At 37.3% G+C, this 20,623-nt stretch overlaps 1 protein-coding gene across 2 annotated transcripts; it reads left to right on the forward strand.

Annotated features, from left to right (window-relative positions):
• Window positions 1–7,924: 7,924 nt before the first annotated feature.
• Window positions 7,925–19,984, forward strand: noctb (nocturnin b). Of its 2 annotated transcripts, none has more exons than XM_081361586.1 (3): window positions 7,925–8,113; window positions 15,862–16,125; window positions 17,837–19,978. In XM_081361586.1, exons 2-3 carry the CDS (start codon window positions 15,870–15,872, stop codon window positions 18,694–18,696), a joined length of 1,116 nt encoding a protein of 371 aa, XP_081217712.1. In that variant the 5' UTR covers window positions 7,925–8,113; window positions 15,862–15,869; the 3' UTR covers window positions 18,697–19,978. The 2 variants fall into 2 exon arrangements, with proteins under 2 accessions (XP_081217712.1, XP_081217711.1); XM_081361585.1 differs by lacking the exon at window positions 7,925–8,113 and adding an exon at window positions 14,049–14,182 and having other exon boundaries at window positions 17,837–19,984.
• The last annotated feature ends 639 nt before the right edge of the window (window positions 19,985–20,623 follow it).

The raw sequence follows: 20,623 nt of genomic DNA on the forward strand, positions 1-20,623 counted from the left end.
AATGCACTACATTACTTCTGCACAGATGTTTGCCCTACTTTGTTGGTTGCACTAAAAAAACGGCTAAACATTGCTGAGTCAGTCTTTAGTCATTTCAGTCTTTGTTGATCCTGGAACAACATTCCAATCAACCAATCAGATTTGAGGACAAGTTTACAGTTTATGTCAAGTTTAGGCTTACAGCATTAGGTGCTTCTACATCAGTGCTATTCACCTATCATTCCCCTCTGCTTTTAGTGATAACTTATGGGTAGGGTTAGGTTTAGGTTTATTTTAACAAAGGAACATGTCTTTTTTGTTGTTGTATTTCATTTTATTATCTTATTTCTATTAATAAGCCCCTTTCACACAGCGCGATGATCCCGGCAAATTGCCTGGAAATTGCCAGAACACCTTCTGTGTGAACACAAACACGACCCGGGATTGATGCCGGCATCGATGTCCCGGAACGCGCGCTGTGTGAACAAAAGCCGTAATAATGCCGTGTCGTATGACGACGCTGAAGCCGGGATCGTTCGCCAGCTAGTGAAACGCTACGTAATGCGCAAATTGTGTTCTGTCTTTTATTGTATGATGCTCAGTTTTTCTCTGTGACCAATTACAAAGTGGGCAAGTGTATATGATGCCTAGCGCAGGGCCGTCCCAAGCATGGTGCATGGTTTAATAAACTTTATAAATAACCTTTTCAGATTTGAATAGTCAGCCTTAAGCTGCATAAGAGGTTCTGAAATAATGAATGAATGTAACAAACACAAAATATTAAAGAGATGAACAAAAATTTACATTTTGTCAAAATCCCCCTGATGCCTTTTAAAATCTGAGTTTCTTCTGTTGATTACATTTATACATAAATTATGTGTGTGTGTGTGGGGGGGGGGGTAAAATAGCTAAAAAAAAATTAATAAGTTACTTATAATAAAAAAACAATGGTAATACCATGATATTTAGCATGATAACTTTAACTTTGATTATTTGTTATATTCATATACCACGATGTTTACATAGTATTCAAAGAATATATTCTTATAATTCTTCTCATGATGGTATTAACCATGGTGTCCAAATATGGAATTACTGCGGTACCATGTCCATAAAGCATAGAAATTGTAGAAAAGGTTAAAGATAATACATCTGTGTATTAAAGAGAGAGAACATGTTTTTGAGCATCATGCACACGCCTTTCTGTCATTCAGTTAAAAACCATGTTTCCTCTGAAAAATCTGAAAGTTTTCCTGTCATCTGTGTCTGTGGAAAAGGATTATGGATGAAACAGAACAGGAATAGAGGAAGTGTGAAAGAGAGGAGAGAACGGAGGGGCTCTCAAAAAGGCCATGTCCCAGCTACCAACCCGCCTCAGGCATTACTCATTAGCCTAGCACCAAGCTAAGTCCAGTGACAGTGATGACCTGAGGGGGGATCAAATCAGAGAGCAGATTCACCACAACTCCGAATTTCACCATGATCTTCTACTGAATTCCAGCTGAGAGTCTTAAGTTAGCCATGAATAATGACAACCTTGGGCCGTCCTGAGTTTAAAATGAGTCAGCATGAACCAGGTCAATGAAGTGGAAACCTTTCAAAAACAAGACAAAATCTCAACCTCCAACATGCCACATAAATCGCATATCTCAAAGATGAAATACTAAACTCAGAAGACTAAATGAGGCAAAAAAAAAAGTCAATCTCAAGTAATCAAGAGATCATATGATGACTGATTGTTGAATAATATCCCCTTTTTGGCACCAATTAAATTCCATGGCTTTTTAGAACAGCGTGAACATGTACTGCTCTCAATGGGCTCCATTCACTGACAAATGTGTTGAAGTGTTCTTATGCACGCAGAGAAGATTCTCACAAAAAACAGGTGCATACCGAGAAGCTCTATAATACCTGGAGCCAACCGTTAACATTCCCATTCATCTCACAATCTCAAGCACTTCACTAGTAGCGACTATCCGGAGCTGTGACATGAAAGGCAGAAGAGAGGGGGGAAGTCTATTTCATGATTTTAAAAGACATTTAAAACATCCTTTGTCCTTTGAACAGTGTAATTCCAACACCTACCAGTAGGGGCAAACTGGACCATGCTATGCTAACCAGTTGAACTTTGACCCATTGGTTCATATTGCACATAGCCACATACAATGCATTTGTTTCTATTCTCATTGATTATGATGAACCCACATTACATTTAAACGATGCAGCAGCACAATGCATGCCAAAACTTATGTTAAGTTATATAAAATACATAAAAGAAATAAAAGGGAAATATATGCAGTTCAAATGTTTGGGTCAGTAAGATTATTTTTAAAGGAATTAATCATTTTATTCAGCAAGGACACATTAGATCAAAAGTGACATATATAATGTTACAAAAGACTTCTATTTCAAATAAATGCAATTATTTTTATTTTTTTTACTTTATATTTATCAAACTATCCAGGGAAAAATGTATCACGTTTTCCCCAAATTATAAGAAGCACAATTTTTTTTTTTCAACAAAGATAACACATTTTTCTTGAGCATCAAATCTGCATATTAGAATAATTTCTGAAGAATCGTGTGACACTGAAGACTGGAGTAATGATGTTTTGCCATCACAGGAATATATTACATTTTAAAATATACTAAAATAGATAATAGTCATTTAAAATTACAATAATATATCACAATATTGCTATTTTTACTGTATTTTAAAAATCAAATAAATGCAGCCTTGGTATATGCTTATGGAAGCATAAGGGACTTATTGACACCAAACCTTTGTCTTTGTTTTGAAATGATCAGAATTTGTATTGAAATTCTATGACAAAGTTTATCCTGAACTACTTTTCTTTTCTAGTGTCATTTTCTTTCCTAATTCATACATTTATTATTCTCATTCCATCATCTTACTACAATAAATGATGATTTAGATGACTAATGTTATAATTTACCATGCCCCTCACTGTTCTTACAAATCTGGCTCCATGTTGCATTTATGCTTCATTAAACCTCATAAGCTACAGGCGCAGTTGAATCCAAAGACGAGTTAGACCCTACCTGTGCAAGCATGTCAGATTGGTTCGTAAATCTTATGTTTGCTAATAAAACCGAGGGATGTATAGATCGCTGCTGATCTGCGATATGTAATAATCATGGACCTTATTCTCGAAACACGAGCAGAATGGATATCTGAAAAAATGCATGTTCTTCATCTGTCCTATTGAACTGAATGTAACGATTTGCAGCAAATGGATTTATGAACGTTTCATGCAGAAATTCGTTTCATGAATAAAGCCCCATGTGTGTGCCCAAGGGACCTATGGGAAGATCAGATCAACCTAAAATCAACATTTAGCACCACCTGCTCCCATAGGTGTCGATATTTTGTGTCATCATCACCGAAAGCCACAGAATGTCAGGAAGAGCAACATGGGCATTTGATATTATAATGGCGATCATATTTCACATCCTCTACAATTACAGTCTTATAGATTACAAAGCCACTACATCTACTACAGCAAAGCTTATTATTTAAAGGGATACTTCACCGATTAGCATTAAGCTTCGTATCAGTAGAAACCCGTTAGTATTTTCGAATGACCGTGCTTCCCTCTCTCATGTCCCCCTGAGACGAGAGATTTCTGTATTGTGTGTCTGAAAAAAAACCTCAGATGACGCAAAAATCGTAATTTTCCGTCATCGGAGGCTTTTTTCCAGAGGCGAGAGACTCCAGCCAGTAGTAGGAGCTAGTTCCACATGTTTTCAACCCGCCCATAGGGGGTGGGATCTCACAATAAAACGGTGTCTTTTCAGTTTCGAGTCAACTAGTAGCCTAGTTGTATCATTTCTTCCGATACTGCCCTCTGTAACCGGTAGGCGTGGCTTGGGAGTGGCCTCGTAGGGCAGCAAAGCAAGTGCATTCTGGGAGTTGTTGTCTTTCATCCACATGAGCCAAAAATACATTTGCTGGCTTTTCTCAGTCTAGAAGGCTCCAACTTCTAAAATAATTTCACATTTCTACTACATAAATGACCCAATTTAAATACACATTCATCTTTCCAGCAGTGAAATATCCCTTTAATGGCCTGCTGTACATAAGAAAAGCAGAAATAGGAGTAACAAATCTACAAAGTTGCACATTAGAGATGGTGGAAAATATGCCACAGGATCCTCTATGTGCAAGATTAAGGCTGGGTTTTGTCTCTAATTTGACACGTAAACTGGTCTTTAAAAAGAATGGCGGGACGATGCGGCTTTTAGCAGATACATTAATATCCAAAATTATTCAAATAAGCAGAAATATTAAATGAATGTACTGGACACATGTGGCAATTTAATCAATACATATTATGAAACACTGGTTTACTAGGAATTTGTTAAAATGTAAAAAATAAAGTAAAAATATCAAAATAATTATATATTTATATTTATCTGTCTTTGTAAGCTGCTTGGATGCATTCCATTTGTGTTCAACAATGATAATGTCATTTTGTTCAGTTGAACAAGGTGATTTAATAAGAGATTGCTGATTCTGATTGGATTATAAGAGCAGACTGATTGCTACAAAAGGAGGGAAGACATGCTTCCAATTATTGTGTTCCTTGTGTTAGCAATGGTGACCTCCAAAGAAAGACGTGCAGACATCATCACTTTGCATCAAAATGGCCTCACATGGAAGGAAATTGCTGCAAAGAATATTGCACCTGAAAGACCGGATCATCAAGAACTTCAAGGAGAGAGGTTCAACTGCAGTGAAGAAGGCTTCAGGACGTCCCAGAGTGTCCAGCAAGCGATAGGACAGTCTCCTCCTGTGAAGTCAGCTACTCTGCACACACAGCGAGGCCAAGACTTTGGGACAATGGCTCAAAGGGTGTCAAAAAGGGCAGCAAGGAAGCCACTTCTCTCCAAGAAAAACATCAAGAACAGACTGAAATTCTGCAGTAAGTTCCAGGATTGGACAGCAGGGTCATTCCGTGCCGAATCAACCAAATTTCACAAACTTCCCCGGCTCACATTTTTTATTTTTGTTCATATATTTTTTCTGGTGAAAGACAAACATAAAAAGTGATGAAAGTCAAAATATTAAATGTCATGGATTAATATTTATTGAGTTATCCAATATTTTGTAGAGTGGGGTCAAAATGACAATTTTCACCTGTTAATTGGAGCCAAATAACAGGGTAGGAAAAATTACTTTAAAAAAAGATGGCAGCATTATTAATTTATTTTTACACAGAGATTGGTAGGTCAGTTAGTAAAATCTGTTCACTTTAGCAATGTTCCTAGCATTTTATGGCAATGTTGACAGTTAAAAAATGGAAAAGGGCGGTTTTCAAGTTTTTTTTCTATAAACAAATTTTGCATACCTTTAACTCAAGAAGTATTAAATTAATCTTAATATCATTTAGATTTAGGTTCTTAAACTTTTCTTTTGGTGTCTTCATTTAGTTCCAGATGTGTGGAGATTTCAGTGTGGCTCCAAGAATAAATTGTTCAATTGTAAACATTGTCAATGGTCAAAAACCAAATGTGGGTCACTTTGCATACAACTGATATTTTTTTTCTTTTAAAGCTACACTGTGTAGGATTTTCTCCAATCTAGCGGTGAAATTGTTTATGACTACCAACTGAATATTACTTTCTAGGCCCCTCCCATTCCGAGGGCTTTTTAACTCCTACGGTGGCCGTATTATTACAAATCTGTCGGCAGTCGCGAGTAATCTCCCTCTCGCATTCGTCTCGGTGCCACTGAGTGTCAAAACGCGAAAGGTGAAGCTTGAATTTCCAGGTATGTCCCTCTTTGGCTAATGTATTTTCAAGATGGAGGCGCAACATGGCGAGTGACTCGCTCGTATGTATTCTAAATGGCAGATTCTACGCTTATCAGAATACTTGATTAGTTGGTAGAAGTACTTACACATTAATGAGCACATATCATTTTGAAAGAACAAAATGTTTTTTGCTAAGAATCAACTTAAAAAATTACACAGTGTAGCTTTAAAGAGGAATATCTGAAGAACAAATAATATTGAAACTAGAAATGCGTTTTGTAATTCTAAACCCTGGGTAAATGGGATCCTGTGTTATCTTAGTTTATGTTTCACACTGTTCTTTACCCGGAGTAAACAGTTAATCCTGGTTTTTCATAATCTGGCATGTCACAGTACACATTCCTGAAGCCTGGGTTACTGTTCTTATATGCAAATACGGCATCAACAGTCATGACTGGATAAACACAAAAATCACATTTGGTTTTCAACCATTGAAAACGGGTAAGATTCAATAATTTGGACATGGAGCTGCATCGAAATCCCAATATCTCTGGGATTGAACCAGGACCTTGTTGAAGATTCCAAAAGAAACATTTCTTAGGAACCAGATTCTAAAATCAAAATATATATATATTTGTTTACTTTCTTCCTCATTTATGTATGTCTTTCACTAGAAAAAAATATTAACAATTAAAAATTTGAGCTCTGGTTGAGTTGACATGGAAGTACCCAGCAGAAAACTGGTGCAAAGTTATTTTCTCGGATGAAGCCCATTTCTGACTGTCAACTGGAAAATCAGTTGTGTGGAGAAGAAAAGGTGAACACTAACATGAGTCCTGTGTCGTGCCAGCAGTGAAGCATCCTGAAACCATCCATGTGTGGGGTTACTTTTCATCCATGGGAGTGTGTTCTCTCACAATTCTGCCCAACAACCTGCCATGAAAAAAGAATGGTATCAAAACGTCCTGCAAAAGCATCTTCATCCATGGATCCAGGAGCAATCTGGTGATGATCCGTGCATTTTCCAGCATGATGGAGCACCATGTCACAAGGCAAAGGTGATAATGAAGTGGCTCGGAGATCATTACATTGATATTTTGGATCCGTGGCCAAGCAACTCCCTGGATCTTAATCCCAGAAAACCTGTGGTCAGTCCTCAAAAGGCAAGTGGACAAGCAGAAGCCCACAAATTGTGATCAACTCTGAGCACTAATAAGGCAAGAATGGATTGCCATTAGTCAGAAGAAGGGTACGTCAACACTGTAAATATTGACTCTGCATATATTCAAAGTTTTTGCCTATAAAAGCCTTTGAAATGCATGAAATGCTTATCATTGTTTTCCAGTAGGCCTATACCACAGAAACATACAAAAAAGGAACAAACAAAATACTGAAGCAGCAAACTTTACAAAACACAAAATGTATGTCAGTACCAATACTTTTGGCCATGGCTGAACATATAAGTGCTATAAGACACACACACACACACACACACACACACACACACACACACATGTCTGGTGCACTATCTTTGTGAGGACTCTCCATAGACGTAATGGTTTTTATAATTTTATATTTTATAAGCTTTTGTACCCATGGGGACCTCAATTTAGGGCCCCACGGTGACACAAGTCCCCATGAGTCTGTGTGCATTCAGGTTTAAGTCCCCACCGATGTAGAAAAACATGTCCACACACACACACACACACACACACACACACACACACACATGTCTGGTGCACTATCTTTGTGAGGACTCTCCATAGACGTAATGGTTTTTATACTGTACAAACTGTATATTCTATCCCCTTACACTAACCCTACCCCTAAACCTACCCATCACAGGAGACATTCTGCATTTTTACATTTTCAAAAAAACTACTTCTGTATGATTTATAAGCTTTTGTACCCATGGGGACCTCAATTTAGGGCCCCACGGTGACACAAGTCCCCATGAGTCTGTGTGCATTCAGGTTTAAGTCCCCACCGGTGTAGAAAAACATGTCCACACATACACACACACACACACACACACACACACACACACACACACACACACACACACACACACACACACACACACACACACACACACTCCAGTTATGAATGCAGGCGCCCCCTTGAGGAGGGGATCCTTTATTTTTATATGCAATACCGCCTCAACAACAGCAGATGGCAGTGCAACTCCGTGAATCAGGAGTCACCACCAGTCCTATGACCTTGCGTTGGCTTACAGCTGTTTTTGTGGCGTGTGTATGCTTAAGGAGGTCACTTATGTTTCTAAACGGACGCAGATCGCATCGACACACGCAATTAACGGCCTGCAAGAGGAATATTCAGTATTTGAAGCCAATCTGGTGAGTAACAAAATCGACTAAGCATAACCACCACTTTACCTTTAATGTATGCGCTGTCTGTCGTCCTTTATGTCTTCTCTGCATTTGTGTTTCATCGGCGCGCGCGCATATTATAGAATCAGACTGTTCTCCAATAACTCCAATGAATCGTAACCTAGGAGAAGTTCAGAACAAATCAGTGTTGCGTGTCCTCCACTAGCTCGCTCGTGTGATGATGGTCTCTGTTTAAGAAAGGGACTCTATGCGTTCAACTCAGTCCACTTGTTGATAAACATATAATTCACAAAGCGCAAAACCATAAGTTTCAATTTAAATCAATTTCGTTCAATTTAAATTCGAGCCCACTGCGAATAATCAAAGGATTATTACAATTAGTGATGCCTCGATATTTTTTTTATTATTTAACTATGTGTAATCATTATCGTGGACAATTAACGTTACACAATGTCACACGAACAAGAATTACGTAAATGGATATGATCACTCATAAGCACGAGGCTGCGGGTTACATCACGACTGTGAGAGTGATTGATGTTATATAACACAATGAATAGAATATTGAGTAGCCTAACTTTTGTCACAATACGGCCAGTTCGATACAATGTCAAAGCAGGATACAGTCAAGCGTGTCCGAGCAACGCACAGTAGTGGCATTTCGTTCACAAATTAGTCGTTTTTTGTTTTTTGTATTGTTTTTAACGAACCATTAAAGGGTTAGTTCACCCAAAAATGAAAATTCTGTCAGTAATTACTCACCCTCATGTTGTTCCAACCCCGTAAGACTTTCGTTCATCTTCGGAACACAATTTAAGATATTTTTGATGAAATCTGAGAGCTGGATCACTCCTCCTGCAGGCTTATGGACACGTTAACTTGCTGGCCCAGAAAATGTATTAAAGACATTGTTAATATAGTCCAAGTGGCTCAATCTTAAGTTTATCAAGCGACGAGAATACTTTTTGTGCGCAAAAACAAACAAAAATAATGACTTTATTCCACTTCATTTCCTTCTCTCTGGAACTCGAGTCTTTTCACGTAGTGTTTAAGCGTAGCGCGTCTGTGTTGCACGTCACCACGTAGGCTCACTATTGGGCGACTCTGGTCATGTGTGATATGTGGTGACGTGAAACACAGACGCGCTACGCTATTACACTACGTAAAAAAAAACTCGAGGTCCAGAGAGATGGAAATGAAAAGTGGAAAAAAAAAGTCGTTATTTTTGTTTGTTTTTGCGCACAAAAAGTATTATCGTCGCTTTATAAACTTAAGATTGAGCCACTGGAGTCACTTGGACTATATTAAAAATGTCTTTAATACATTTTTCTGGGCCAGCAAGTGTCCATAAAGCCTGTTTTATACTTCTGCGTCAGACCTACGCCGAAGCCTCTACGCTGTAGGCAACGCGTTGGTTTTCATTTATACTTCTGCATTGTTGTCCGCGTTGACGCGCAATTACACTTGCAGAGGGAGCATGTGAAACCCAAGGGAGGGGTCTAGCAGACCAATCATAGCGCTTGTGTCCGCGTAGAGTTGACGCGTTGTTACATTTTTGGAGAGGTGCACGTCAGGGTACGCCGGAGGGTACGCGCGCTACACACAGCCTACGGCGTAGCTACGGCGTGAGTTCGACGCAGAAGTATAAAACAGGCTTAAGCCTGCAGGAGGAGTGATCCAGCTCTCAGATTTCATCAAAAATATCTTAAATTGTGTTCCGAAGATGAACGAAAGTCTTACGGGGTTGGAACAACATGAGGGTGAGTAATTACTGACTGTATTTTCATTTTTGGGTGAACTAACCCTTTAATGATTTAATGACTCGCTCTTGATACAGATTTCGCCACCTACTGGCGTAACGATGTAACCACGCTCAGAAACTTACACCATTAAAGGGGATATTTCACCCAACGTGATGAACGTTGTTCCAACCCTGCATGATTTACTTTTTTCTCTGAAGACTGGAACATACAATATATTATACAGCTGGGAAAAAATACTTCTGAAAGTGATTCCAACGTTATCATTCCTCTGTGTCATTCATATAGCTGTGGTGGGGACCTCCTTCTAGTTATAGTCCTTGATGTGACTGTGAATGGGCCTTAACTATCTGATATCTGTACATTTTATTAATAAATAGTTTGGGTCTTCAAATTTGATTGGAAAGTGTAGTTTGTTCCAAGAGTGCTGATATTTAAATCCCTTGGAGTAGGTTTCTTTCACTAGTGAGCTGGAGTGTGAAATGGGAAACCTGAAGCAGTGTGTAACAAAACACTTTCCGCTTTGCTCCTCTGTTCCAGAAGATTGGTGTTTGCTCTGCACATTTGCATGGTGACACACAAAGCTCGAAGTTCCTTTCATAGAAACGAAATATACAAACAGTCCAATTTTTATCTGAAACATAAGTTCGGCCTACTTGATAATAATTGTTTATACAACTGCTGTATGAAAGCATTAATACACTTGCAAATGTGTTATTGCTTAAATAAAGGACATTGATTTAGATCATTACAACTTTTGAAAGTATTTACAATTGGTTACCTTATTCGTCTTGAGTGATCGGATTGCTTGCCTTGAGTTGACACATTCCATTGACACTGTTCTATTATAATATGAATGTGTGTAGTATAAATGTAATCTAGACATACTAGATTCCAAAGATTGTTGTCATTGTCATGTGGCCTAGTTGTGTTGCTTCACTGTCATTCAAAACTCCTCTCCTATGGGATATGGGATAGTAAAGCACACTTCGGAATATTGCCTTTGAAGTAGTTCATCCAGGTACTCTTTGCCTACTGTTTTATGAATACTATAAATTCGGACATACAACTCTTTTCACATATGTTTTTTGACTACTATGTATTGACAATATATATACTAAAACATATTTGGATGCAGGCATGGTCTTTATATGATTGATTTGCTATCAAATCAGTGAAAATGCATTATGTGTAAACAGGGCTTGTATGTACTCTTGCACACAAAAGTCATTATATCTTATATAAATTTCCATCACCGTTTCATTTGTCACTCACAAGGAACAGCTTCCTTTATGACACAGAAAAGCAGGTTCTAGGAGTCAAACTGTAGGAGATCATCTGATTATCTTATGAATGAAGCTAGAACGAGATAAGAGCCAATATCTTAATTTGTTACAACACGCCTAACAGCCCATATGAAGGATCTCATTCATACAGTACCATGTTGACCCCTTATAGTAGTCATTTTGATCTGTCCCTGGCCTGCACCTCTAATAATGGTGTTGCTGTACTTCCCCTCATTCTGTTTGTGTTGATGATGCTATTTTAATCTGTGACTTTTAATCTTGACCTTAAAATTCAAGTTGAATGACACTGAGGTATATTAGCACATTATTATCCTGAAAGAAATGATTCTCCCTTACATTTCCTTCCTAAATGTTCTATGGCAGTACCATGGTAGATCTAAGCCTATACTGTCACTTTTAATCAATTTAATGTGCCCTTTCTGAATAAAAATATTAATCTCTTTAAAAATGTATTTCTTTACAATCTTACTGACCCCAAAACCATGGTACATGGTTTGTTAGAGATTTTAATATTATCCTTTTTAGTAATCCATAATGTAAGACATAGTTAGAAAAAATATATATGTTAGGATGGTTGAATAGAGGTTGTTTTAAAGCATATCATGATCATGTGCTGATTTTGTAATATCAAATGTGTGACAAAAAGTAAGTGACTGTTGCTACTGTACTGTGAATGTACAAACCACTTATGTTGTAACCTTGCCTAGCTTCCTGAATGACAAGTCAGACCGTTAGAGACATTTACTAGTCGCACGAAACGGAAGTTGCAATAGTCTTTTCTTTCCTATTGACGTATATTTGAGTGAAACATGTTCTCAAACAAGAAATGTAGGGTGGGACTTGGTTTTGTACATTCTGAATTGTCTAGATTATTGAATTGTTATCTTTTTCTATTGCTGTGATCTCATGTGAGAGACAGGTTGTCCCTGTAATCAGTAATATGTCTTGTAAGTGATCAGAGAATAAGAGATGTCGTTGCAAGAGGGAGGGGAAGTTATTACAAGGATATGTGAATTTAAAAAAAAAATTATGTGCACAAATACATTTTTTAAAATATCTACTGCAATATTCCATAAAAAAACAAGAACTGTCCGTTTTGATTTCATGGTGCCTTTAAATGAATTGCACCATATGTTATTGTGGCTGAGAGATCTCAACATGCTACAACTGAAGAAAACACATGCACATAGAAAAAACACCAGCAAATTAAGAAAACATCATCCGTTTGACAACACGTGCTGTAAATACTCACAACGCAACCAAATACAAAAACACACTGCAAATATCACAAAGCGCAATGTGCTGCAACTGAAGAAAACACACGCAAATAAAAAAAACACAGCAAATTAAGAAAACATAATCCATTTGACAGATGCAAATACTCACAATGCAGCCAAATACAGAAACTCGCTGTAAAACACACAACGCAACCAAATACAGAAACGCTCTAAAAATACTCACAACACAACTAAATACAGAAACATGCTGCAAATATCACAAAGCGCAACGAGCTGCAACTGAAGAAAACACATGCAAAAAAACACCTGCAAATTAAAAAAAATCTTCATCCATTTGACAACACATGTGCTGCAAATACTCACAACACAACCAAATACTGAAACTTGCTGCAAATACTCACAACACAACTAAATACAGAAACGCACTGCAAATACTCACAAGTTAACTCAACCAAATACAGAAACTTTCTCCAAATACTCACAACGCAACCAAATACAGAAACATGCTGCAAATAACACGGAAGTGTTTCAAGGGGACCCCAACAAGTGACAAACCTGGCTGGGACTGCTTATTGTTCAATGTCTACTCGTCAGTGTTGTTGATGACCAGAAAGGTGAGTTTTTGTTTATTTTAAAATCCTATTCGTATGTGCGTTGCAAGTTTTTGCAGCGCATTTCTGTATTTGGTTGTGTTGTGAGTATTTGCAGCATGTTTCTGTATTTGGTTGTGTTGTGAGTATTTGCAGCGAGTTTCTGTATTTGGTTGTGTTGTGAGTATTTGCAGCGAGTTTCTGTATTTGGTTGTGTTGTGAGTATTTGCAGCTTGTTTCTGTATTTGGTTGTGTCTGTATTTGGTTGTGTTGTATTTGCAGCTTGTTTCTGTATTCGGTTGTGTCTGTATTTGGTTGTGTTGTGAGTATTTGCAGTGAGTTTCTGTATTTGGTTATGTTGTGAGTATTTGCAGCGAGTTTCTGTATTAGGTTGTGAGTATTTGCAGTGAGTTTCTGTATTTGGTTGTGTTGTGAGTATTTGCAGCGAGTTTCTGTATTTGGTTGTGTTGTGAGTATTTGCAGCAAGTTTCTGTATTTGGTTGTGTTGTGAGTATTTGCAGCGAGTTTCTGTATTTGGTTGTGTTGTGAGTATTTGCGGCGAGTTTCTGTATTTGGTTGTGTTGTGAGTATTTGCAGAGAGTTTCTGTATTTGGTTGTGTTGTGAGTATTTGCAGTGAGTTTCTGTATTTGGTTGTGTTGTGAGTATTTGCAGTGAGTTTCTGTATTTGGTTGTGTTGTGAGTATTTGCAGTGAGTTTCTGTATTAGGTTGTGTTGTGAGTAGGCTATTTGCAGCACACGTGTTGTCAAACTCATGATGTTTTTTTAATTCGCTGGTGTTTTTTCTTTTTCATGCGTTTTCTTCAGTTGCAGCGTGTTGAGCTCTTTCGGTCACCGTACAAGAGTGTAGTCTATTTTTAGTATTATTCCTTGTGACGAAATGGATATAATGTAACATGCATAAAATCATGTGGTTTCATGGTTGCATTATGTTCCCTGGAACAGCCTTTTGTCCTTTGAACTCAGATTGCGTGTGTGTGTGTCCATATGGTCTCCTGACGTCTCAAGTCTGTAATCTCATTCTGTCAGAAGCAGTTTAACACACACAGCCAGTGGTGCATTTCTGCTGAACATCGCTCACACAACATCACAACACACACACACACACACTCCGCTGTAGGACAAACTCAAAATCCAGTCCTGACATCATGGAGGTTGTTGGTAAGATAAACAAATTAATTTAACTCCTTTAATTCTAATGAAAAATGTCATTTTAATGGTTGGTTGATTTCAATGCCACTTGGTTTAAACACTAATGATTTTGTATAATATGTTTTTGTGTTTGAATAATGTGTATTTAAATTTGTGTTTGAGGGACTTTTTATATGTGAGGTCATAAGTGGACAGTTCTGAGACAAAAAGTGAATATTGTTTGTTTTTAAACTCGGGTAACATTTAGTTGATTCGAAAATTAACACAACAGAGTCTATTTATGTGGTGTTCTGTGTGTAGCAAAAAATGCAATGGTACAGTGATGGTATCAGATAACAATACCATGGTACTTGTATATACATGTGTATATATATCTCTCACTCAAAATCTCATCTGGTCACATTTTCCTGATTAAGAAGTTTTTACTTATAAAGGAATGAATAATATGCTGATTTTGTGCGCAAGAAACATTTCTTATAATTATCAATGTTGAAAACAGTTGTGCTGCTTAATATTTTTGTGGAAATAAAACAAAATTGTTTCGGATTCTTTAATGAATACAAAGTTCAAAATAGCAGCATTTATTTTTGGTAACAATTTAAAAGTGTCACTGTCACTTTTGATCAATTTATGCATCCTGGCTGAATAAAAGTATTTTATATTTTTAATTTGTTTAAATCTTACAGACTCCAAGCTTGGACTGGAAGTGTATGTTGTGCAAACTGATGTACAATATGAGATGAAGACCAGTCATATTATTAGCCCAATAAAAGCAGTTTTATTTTACTTGGAGCAGGTTGCATTATGGGCTGTCATGTTGATATCACATGATAGTTGATTCATGCAATGGCATCAGTAACAGATGGCACAATTGTGCTGCTTGGTGTCAGCACAAAAGAATTACTGATTGATTTTAATGGGGAAAAACTATTAATCATTAGAATATTCAAAATTAAGATGCATTTATTATTTTTGTTTCAATTGATTTAATTTTAAAACAATTATTTAAATTTATTTGAATAATTTTATTTACTCACACATTGAAACTGTTGCCATTTTTATTGATGAAGATTAATATATGATGATATGATATTGTGAAATGAACTCTGCTTTAACTCAACTCGCAACAGTAAGCATCATAAAGCCTCAGTGATCTATAGAGCTCAAAGGCAATTGAGTTAAAGGCTAACCAGGCGTTAATCAAGGCATGTTTAGTTGATTAAGGCCAAGATGGATTACCAGGGACCTACAGACCAACATAAAGCTCTAGTGTAGCCAACCAGGACATTTCTTTGAACTGAAGTCTACACCTTGCATGAACTTGCATGTTGCTGAGACTTCGAGATCAATGGAGCCATTAAATGCATGAACGCCTCTAAGCTCTGGGTGTGTGTGAGACGTGTCTTAACAACTGGTACTACTTGCTGCTCTCAGTATAAATGGATTAGGCATGTGTTTGCTTGTCCTATTTGAACAAGGAAATCCAGGATGGAATGAATTAAAGTGGAAATAGATAGCAAAGCCTGGTTTAGTTCAGCACAACTGCTCAGTGTAAAGGTGTGTTCACACTGACAGCTATTTGCAGCTACAACGCGACCAGGTGTAGTTCTTTTTTTATTCCTTTAAAGGGAGCAGGTGATGAAATTCCAGGAAAGATCATTATGGGATGTCTGTTTTGTTTCTCTTAGCTTGTTCCATGGGCAGCAGCTCTAGTCTCTACAGTGCCCTGGCTAAGACTGTCAGCAGACCTCCTCTTCCTCACACTCGGGACTCCACATACTTTCCGGGGAACAATCTGGATCAAGACCTGGCGGACCCTTTGGAGCTATTGCGGGAATGTAGAGAGGTTTTGAGAAACCGGCCTGCCCAACTGCAGAGAACTCTCATCCAGACGGGGCATGGAGTCTCCAGGCAGACGATCAGAGTTATGCAGTGGAATGTTCTAGCACAAGGTATAAACCTAAACCACATATTCATCATCATTAAGAGGGGATACTGAATGACATATTACTTGTGTTTAACACGATATTAACATTTTGGGGATATGTAAGAGCCTCTTGTGGCCACCAAGACTGCATTTATTTGATCAAAAATAAATAATGAATCATGTTTTGTGAACTATTACAATAAAAAAAAGTTTTCTATTTGAATTTGAATTTAATTTATTCCTGTGATGACAAAGCTGAATTTTCAGCAGTTTTCAGTGCCAAATGATACTTCAGAAATCATTCTCATATGCTGACTTGCTGCTAAGAATTTTTTTTTTATTAATATCAGTTGACAACTGTTGTACTGCTGAATAGTGTTGTGGATTTATTTATTTGTTATATATATATATATATTTGTAATAATGTAAATGTCTTTACTGTCATTTGATTAATTTAATGTATCCTTGCTGAATAAATATAATTTTGTAAAAAAAAATCTTACTGACTCAAAAGTTTCAGGATCAGGAATAAAATAGGCAAATAGTAATAATGAAATAGAATTATTAATAAACAATTATAATACTAACCACCAAGAACACATTAGCAACCACATAGCAACTCGCTAAAACCCCTCAGGAAATCTTAGCAATGCATAACAACACTCTTGTGTCATGGTGGTGAGTTTTATGGATTTTATGGTGGTTATTATAGTTAACTAAAACCATAAAATAAAATAAATGTTTTTAAGTATAATAAATATTGACTGAAATAAAATACTATACTAAAAAATGTAACTTTTTTTATTTCAGCTAGATGCCAAGGCAAGATTTCTTTTTTGATTAGTTTAACTTGTACTAAAATAGTTCAACTTTAATTGTATTAATAATGATTGTTTCACTAATCACTAGGGTCGTTAGTGACGGCTGGCTCTCTAACTGCCACATTAGTACAAAACTATATTTATATCTCACAATTGTGACTTTATAACTTACAATAATGAGTTTATATCATGCAATTCTGGCTTTATAACTTGCAATCACGAGTTAATATCTCGCAATTCTGACTTTATAACTTGCAATTGTGAGTTTAAATCACACAATGCTGAGAATAAATTGCGAGATAAAAAGTTGCAGTTACCTTTTTTCATTTTTGCTTTAGTGGCGGAAACAAGCTTCCATAATATTCTTTAGTTTTATGCCTGCGGTAATTATGACTGAAACATCACATCATCATTGTGTATTAGACATTGCCACTCTGAGGAATAAAGGTGAATTGCACTTACTGAGTCATCAGAGATTCAGTCATTTCTGCAACGAAAAAAAATATACGCTAACGACCCTATTTACGTTTTTCTTGTTATATTGTTTGTAATGAATGAATTGAGTAATACTAAAAAAGGTTGATGTCTAACTTTATAAAATGAATGAGGGGGAGGATAGTGAATGATGTTCTGTGTCGATAAAGACCCGAGGTATGCGTTTAAGGGTTAATAAAAAAAACAGACATATTTAAAATTAATAATAATGACAAAATTACTAAAACTTCAGCTTAAAATGACCATATAAAAATAAAAAACAATTCAAAATTGGTATAAAAGTATCTCAATGATGCTGAAATTACACTGCCGCAAGGTGACATTTTCATAAAAGTCTTTTACTTTAGATAGTTGTAGCTAGGATGATTTACAGAGATTTATTTTTTTAAAACAATCCAACTTCTCTCTGTCCCGTTGCAGCATTAGGTGAAGGCATGGACAGTTTTGTGCAGTGCCCCGTGGATGCTCTGAACTGGGCTGAAAGGAAGTATTTGATCCTGGAGGAGATCCTAACCTACAGACCAGACATCCTATGCCTACAGGAAGTTGATCACTACTTTGACATGTTTCAGCCCGTCCTGGCAAGTTTGGGCTACCAGGGCAGTTTCTGCCCCAAACCATGGTCTCCATGTCTGGATGTGGAGAACAACAACGGCCCTGATGGCTGTGCTCTGTTCTTCAATCACAAACGCTTCCAGTCACTAAACACAACACACCTGCGACTGTCCGCCATGATGATGAAGACCAATCAGGTGGCCATCATCACCGCTCTACGCTGCCGAGACACAGGTCAGGCGTTCTGTGTGGCGGTGACCCATCTGAAGGCACGGAGCGGTTGGGAGGTCCTACGCAGCACACAGGGTTCGGATCTGCTGCACAACCTGCGGAACGTTACACAGAGAATAGAGACCGAAGAAAAAGCAAATGCAGACGTTCCTCTGATAGTGTGTGGCGATTTTAACGCCGAGCCGTCAGAAGACGTCTATAGGAATTTCGCAACATCTAGTCTGGGACTGGACAGTGCGTGTAAGCATTTGAGTACGGACGGGAAAACCGAGCCTCCTTACACGACGTGGAAGATCCGGCCCAGTGGCGAGAGCTGCCACACGCTGGATTACGTGTGGTATTCGCACAGAGCGTTTGATGTTAATGCGGTTCTGGACTTTCCTACAGCTGAACAAATTGGACCCAATAGGCTTCCTTCCTATAATTACCCTTCAGATCACCTCTCCCTAGTCTGTGACTTCAGCTTCAAGGATCCGAAGCTTGTCTCCCAGTAATAACAGACTTATTTAGATATTACACGAGTCGAGACTTCTACATGTTTTGTTTGCTGTTCATGAATAATTAACACTTCAGCCAGTACATCCTTAAAGGGATAGTTCATACAAAAACAAAAAGATTTAATTTCGTTCAACTTCGTTAAATGTATGATTTTCTTGTACTGAGGAACATTAAAGGGGTTTTTATTTTTTATTTTTCTAAGACAATACAGCACAATAAAATCTTCTTAAAGTAAAAAACTTCATCGTAAAAGTAGTCATTTTGTCCATACAATACGATAGCTTTTTTGTGAAATCTTCCAATGTTGCTTTTTAAAATCAAACATGCATTTAAAGTGGTGCCAGGTTAGACATTAGTGACTGCAAATGTTTGCAAATTATTGTTGAAATGCAATGTTTGAGATTTAAGAGCTATAATGGGGAAAGGGGTTCAAGAATTAACTAGTCGCGTTTCCATTACCCTTCAAATTGCGCAAACTGAAATTCCGAATTGAAAATACGGCCAATGGAAACACGTAAATTTCTCAAAAAATCCCATACATCGCAAAAAAGTTTTTCCACTCGCATGAGGTGGTTTTTCAGGCAATTCGAAAAAGAAATATTTTGCGAAACTGCAATGGAAACAGTTTTTGCGCATTTACAGGTCACCTGACGTAGATTACGCGGTGTGTTTGGACAGAATAGGAGACAGAGTTCTTTATTAAATTCATAAAAGACAAAAGAATTACAGGAATAATGGATTCTAAACCTCAAATAAATGCCACAATCAAGACCTTGAAGCAGAAATGAGGGAGAAACACCCAGAAACATCTCATACGTGCCGCCCTCAAGTATAATAAGGGTCGTTCCTAACCATTAATGATTGGAAAACACACATACGTCTCCTTCGATTAATAATAACGGCTAGTGCAGTGGCTTGGATATAGTACATAATCCTACCGACGTCCGTGGCCATGGTTTTTGGAATGACTTATCGCGAGAGGAAAAATGAAGTTTTAGTCGCATAACATCGGTTAATGGAAACGCCGTCATTTCGCAATAGTTTTTTGTCGACATTTAGAAAAAATCGCAAATTAGCGCAAATCTGTAATGGAAACGTGCCTAGTTCCTCACACAAAGCAATAGTATGGCTTCAGAAGGCTTGACTATTACTATTTTTATTGTGCTGTAAATTGCCGTCTGTTTTTATTGTATGGACAAGAGCAGGTTGGACATTAAGTTATCTCCTTTTGTATTCCACAGAAAAAAAAATACAACAACGTTTTCAACTTAAAACGGAAAACTTTTTATGCGTTTTGGCCCTTCTTTTACACAACAACGGCATTTTGGGGGACTGAAAACGCAAACTTTTGAAAACAGGTCTCAAAGTGCATGTTTCTGAAAACGATACCGCGTAAACTGCAAAAACCGCGTAAACTGCAAAAACGTGAATTTGTGAAAAACGTGTCTATTCAGTCTATATGCGTGTATTTTTTCTTAAAGGGGTCATATAATGCCATTTTTGTACAAGCTAATATGATTCTTTAGGGTCTAAATTAAAAGTTTGTAATATACTTTAATTAAAAATTCTCATTAGTATTGTAAGAAAACACTAATTTTACCTGGTCAAAAACAGCTCTGTTTTCAGCACGCCGTTAAAGTGCATGTGTCTTTAAATGATAATGAGCTTTGCTCACCCCGCCCCCCTGTTCTGTGCATACACCGTTTCTAACACAATAACCACGCGTTGTTCATTATAAACGTGGGATTATGAATTATATTGAGAAGGTCGTACATAGAAAACATGCCGTAATGTACCCTGAGTGTAAACCTTAGACGCATTCATTGTGAAGCCTGCAGCAAGGTTTGCAAATTTCGCATAGATTATTATAAATACTAATATAAAGGTTAATAAAACATTACACTCACATTTTCTGGAGGTTCA

This window comes from Scardinius erythrophthalmus, assembly GCF_964197995.2.
Source record: "Scardinius erythrophthalmus genome assembly, chromosome: 3".
NCBI classification, from domain to species: Eukaryota; Metazoa; Chordata; class Actinopteri; order Cypriniformes; family Leuciscidae; genus Scardinius; species Scardinius erythrophthalmus.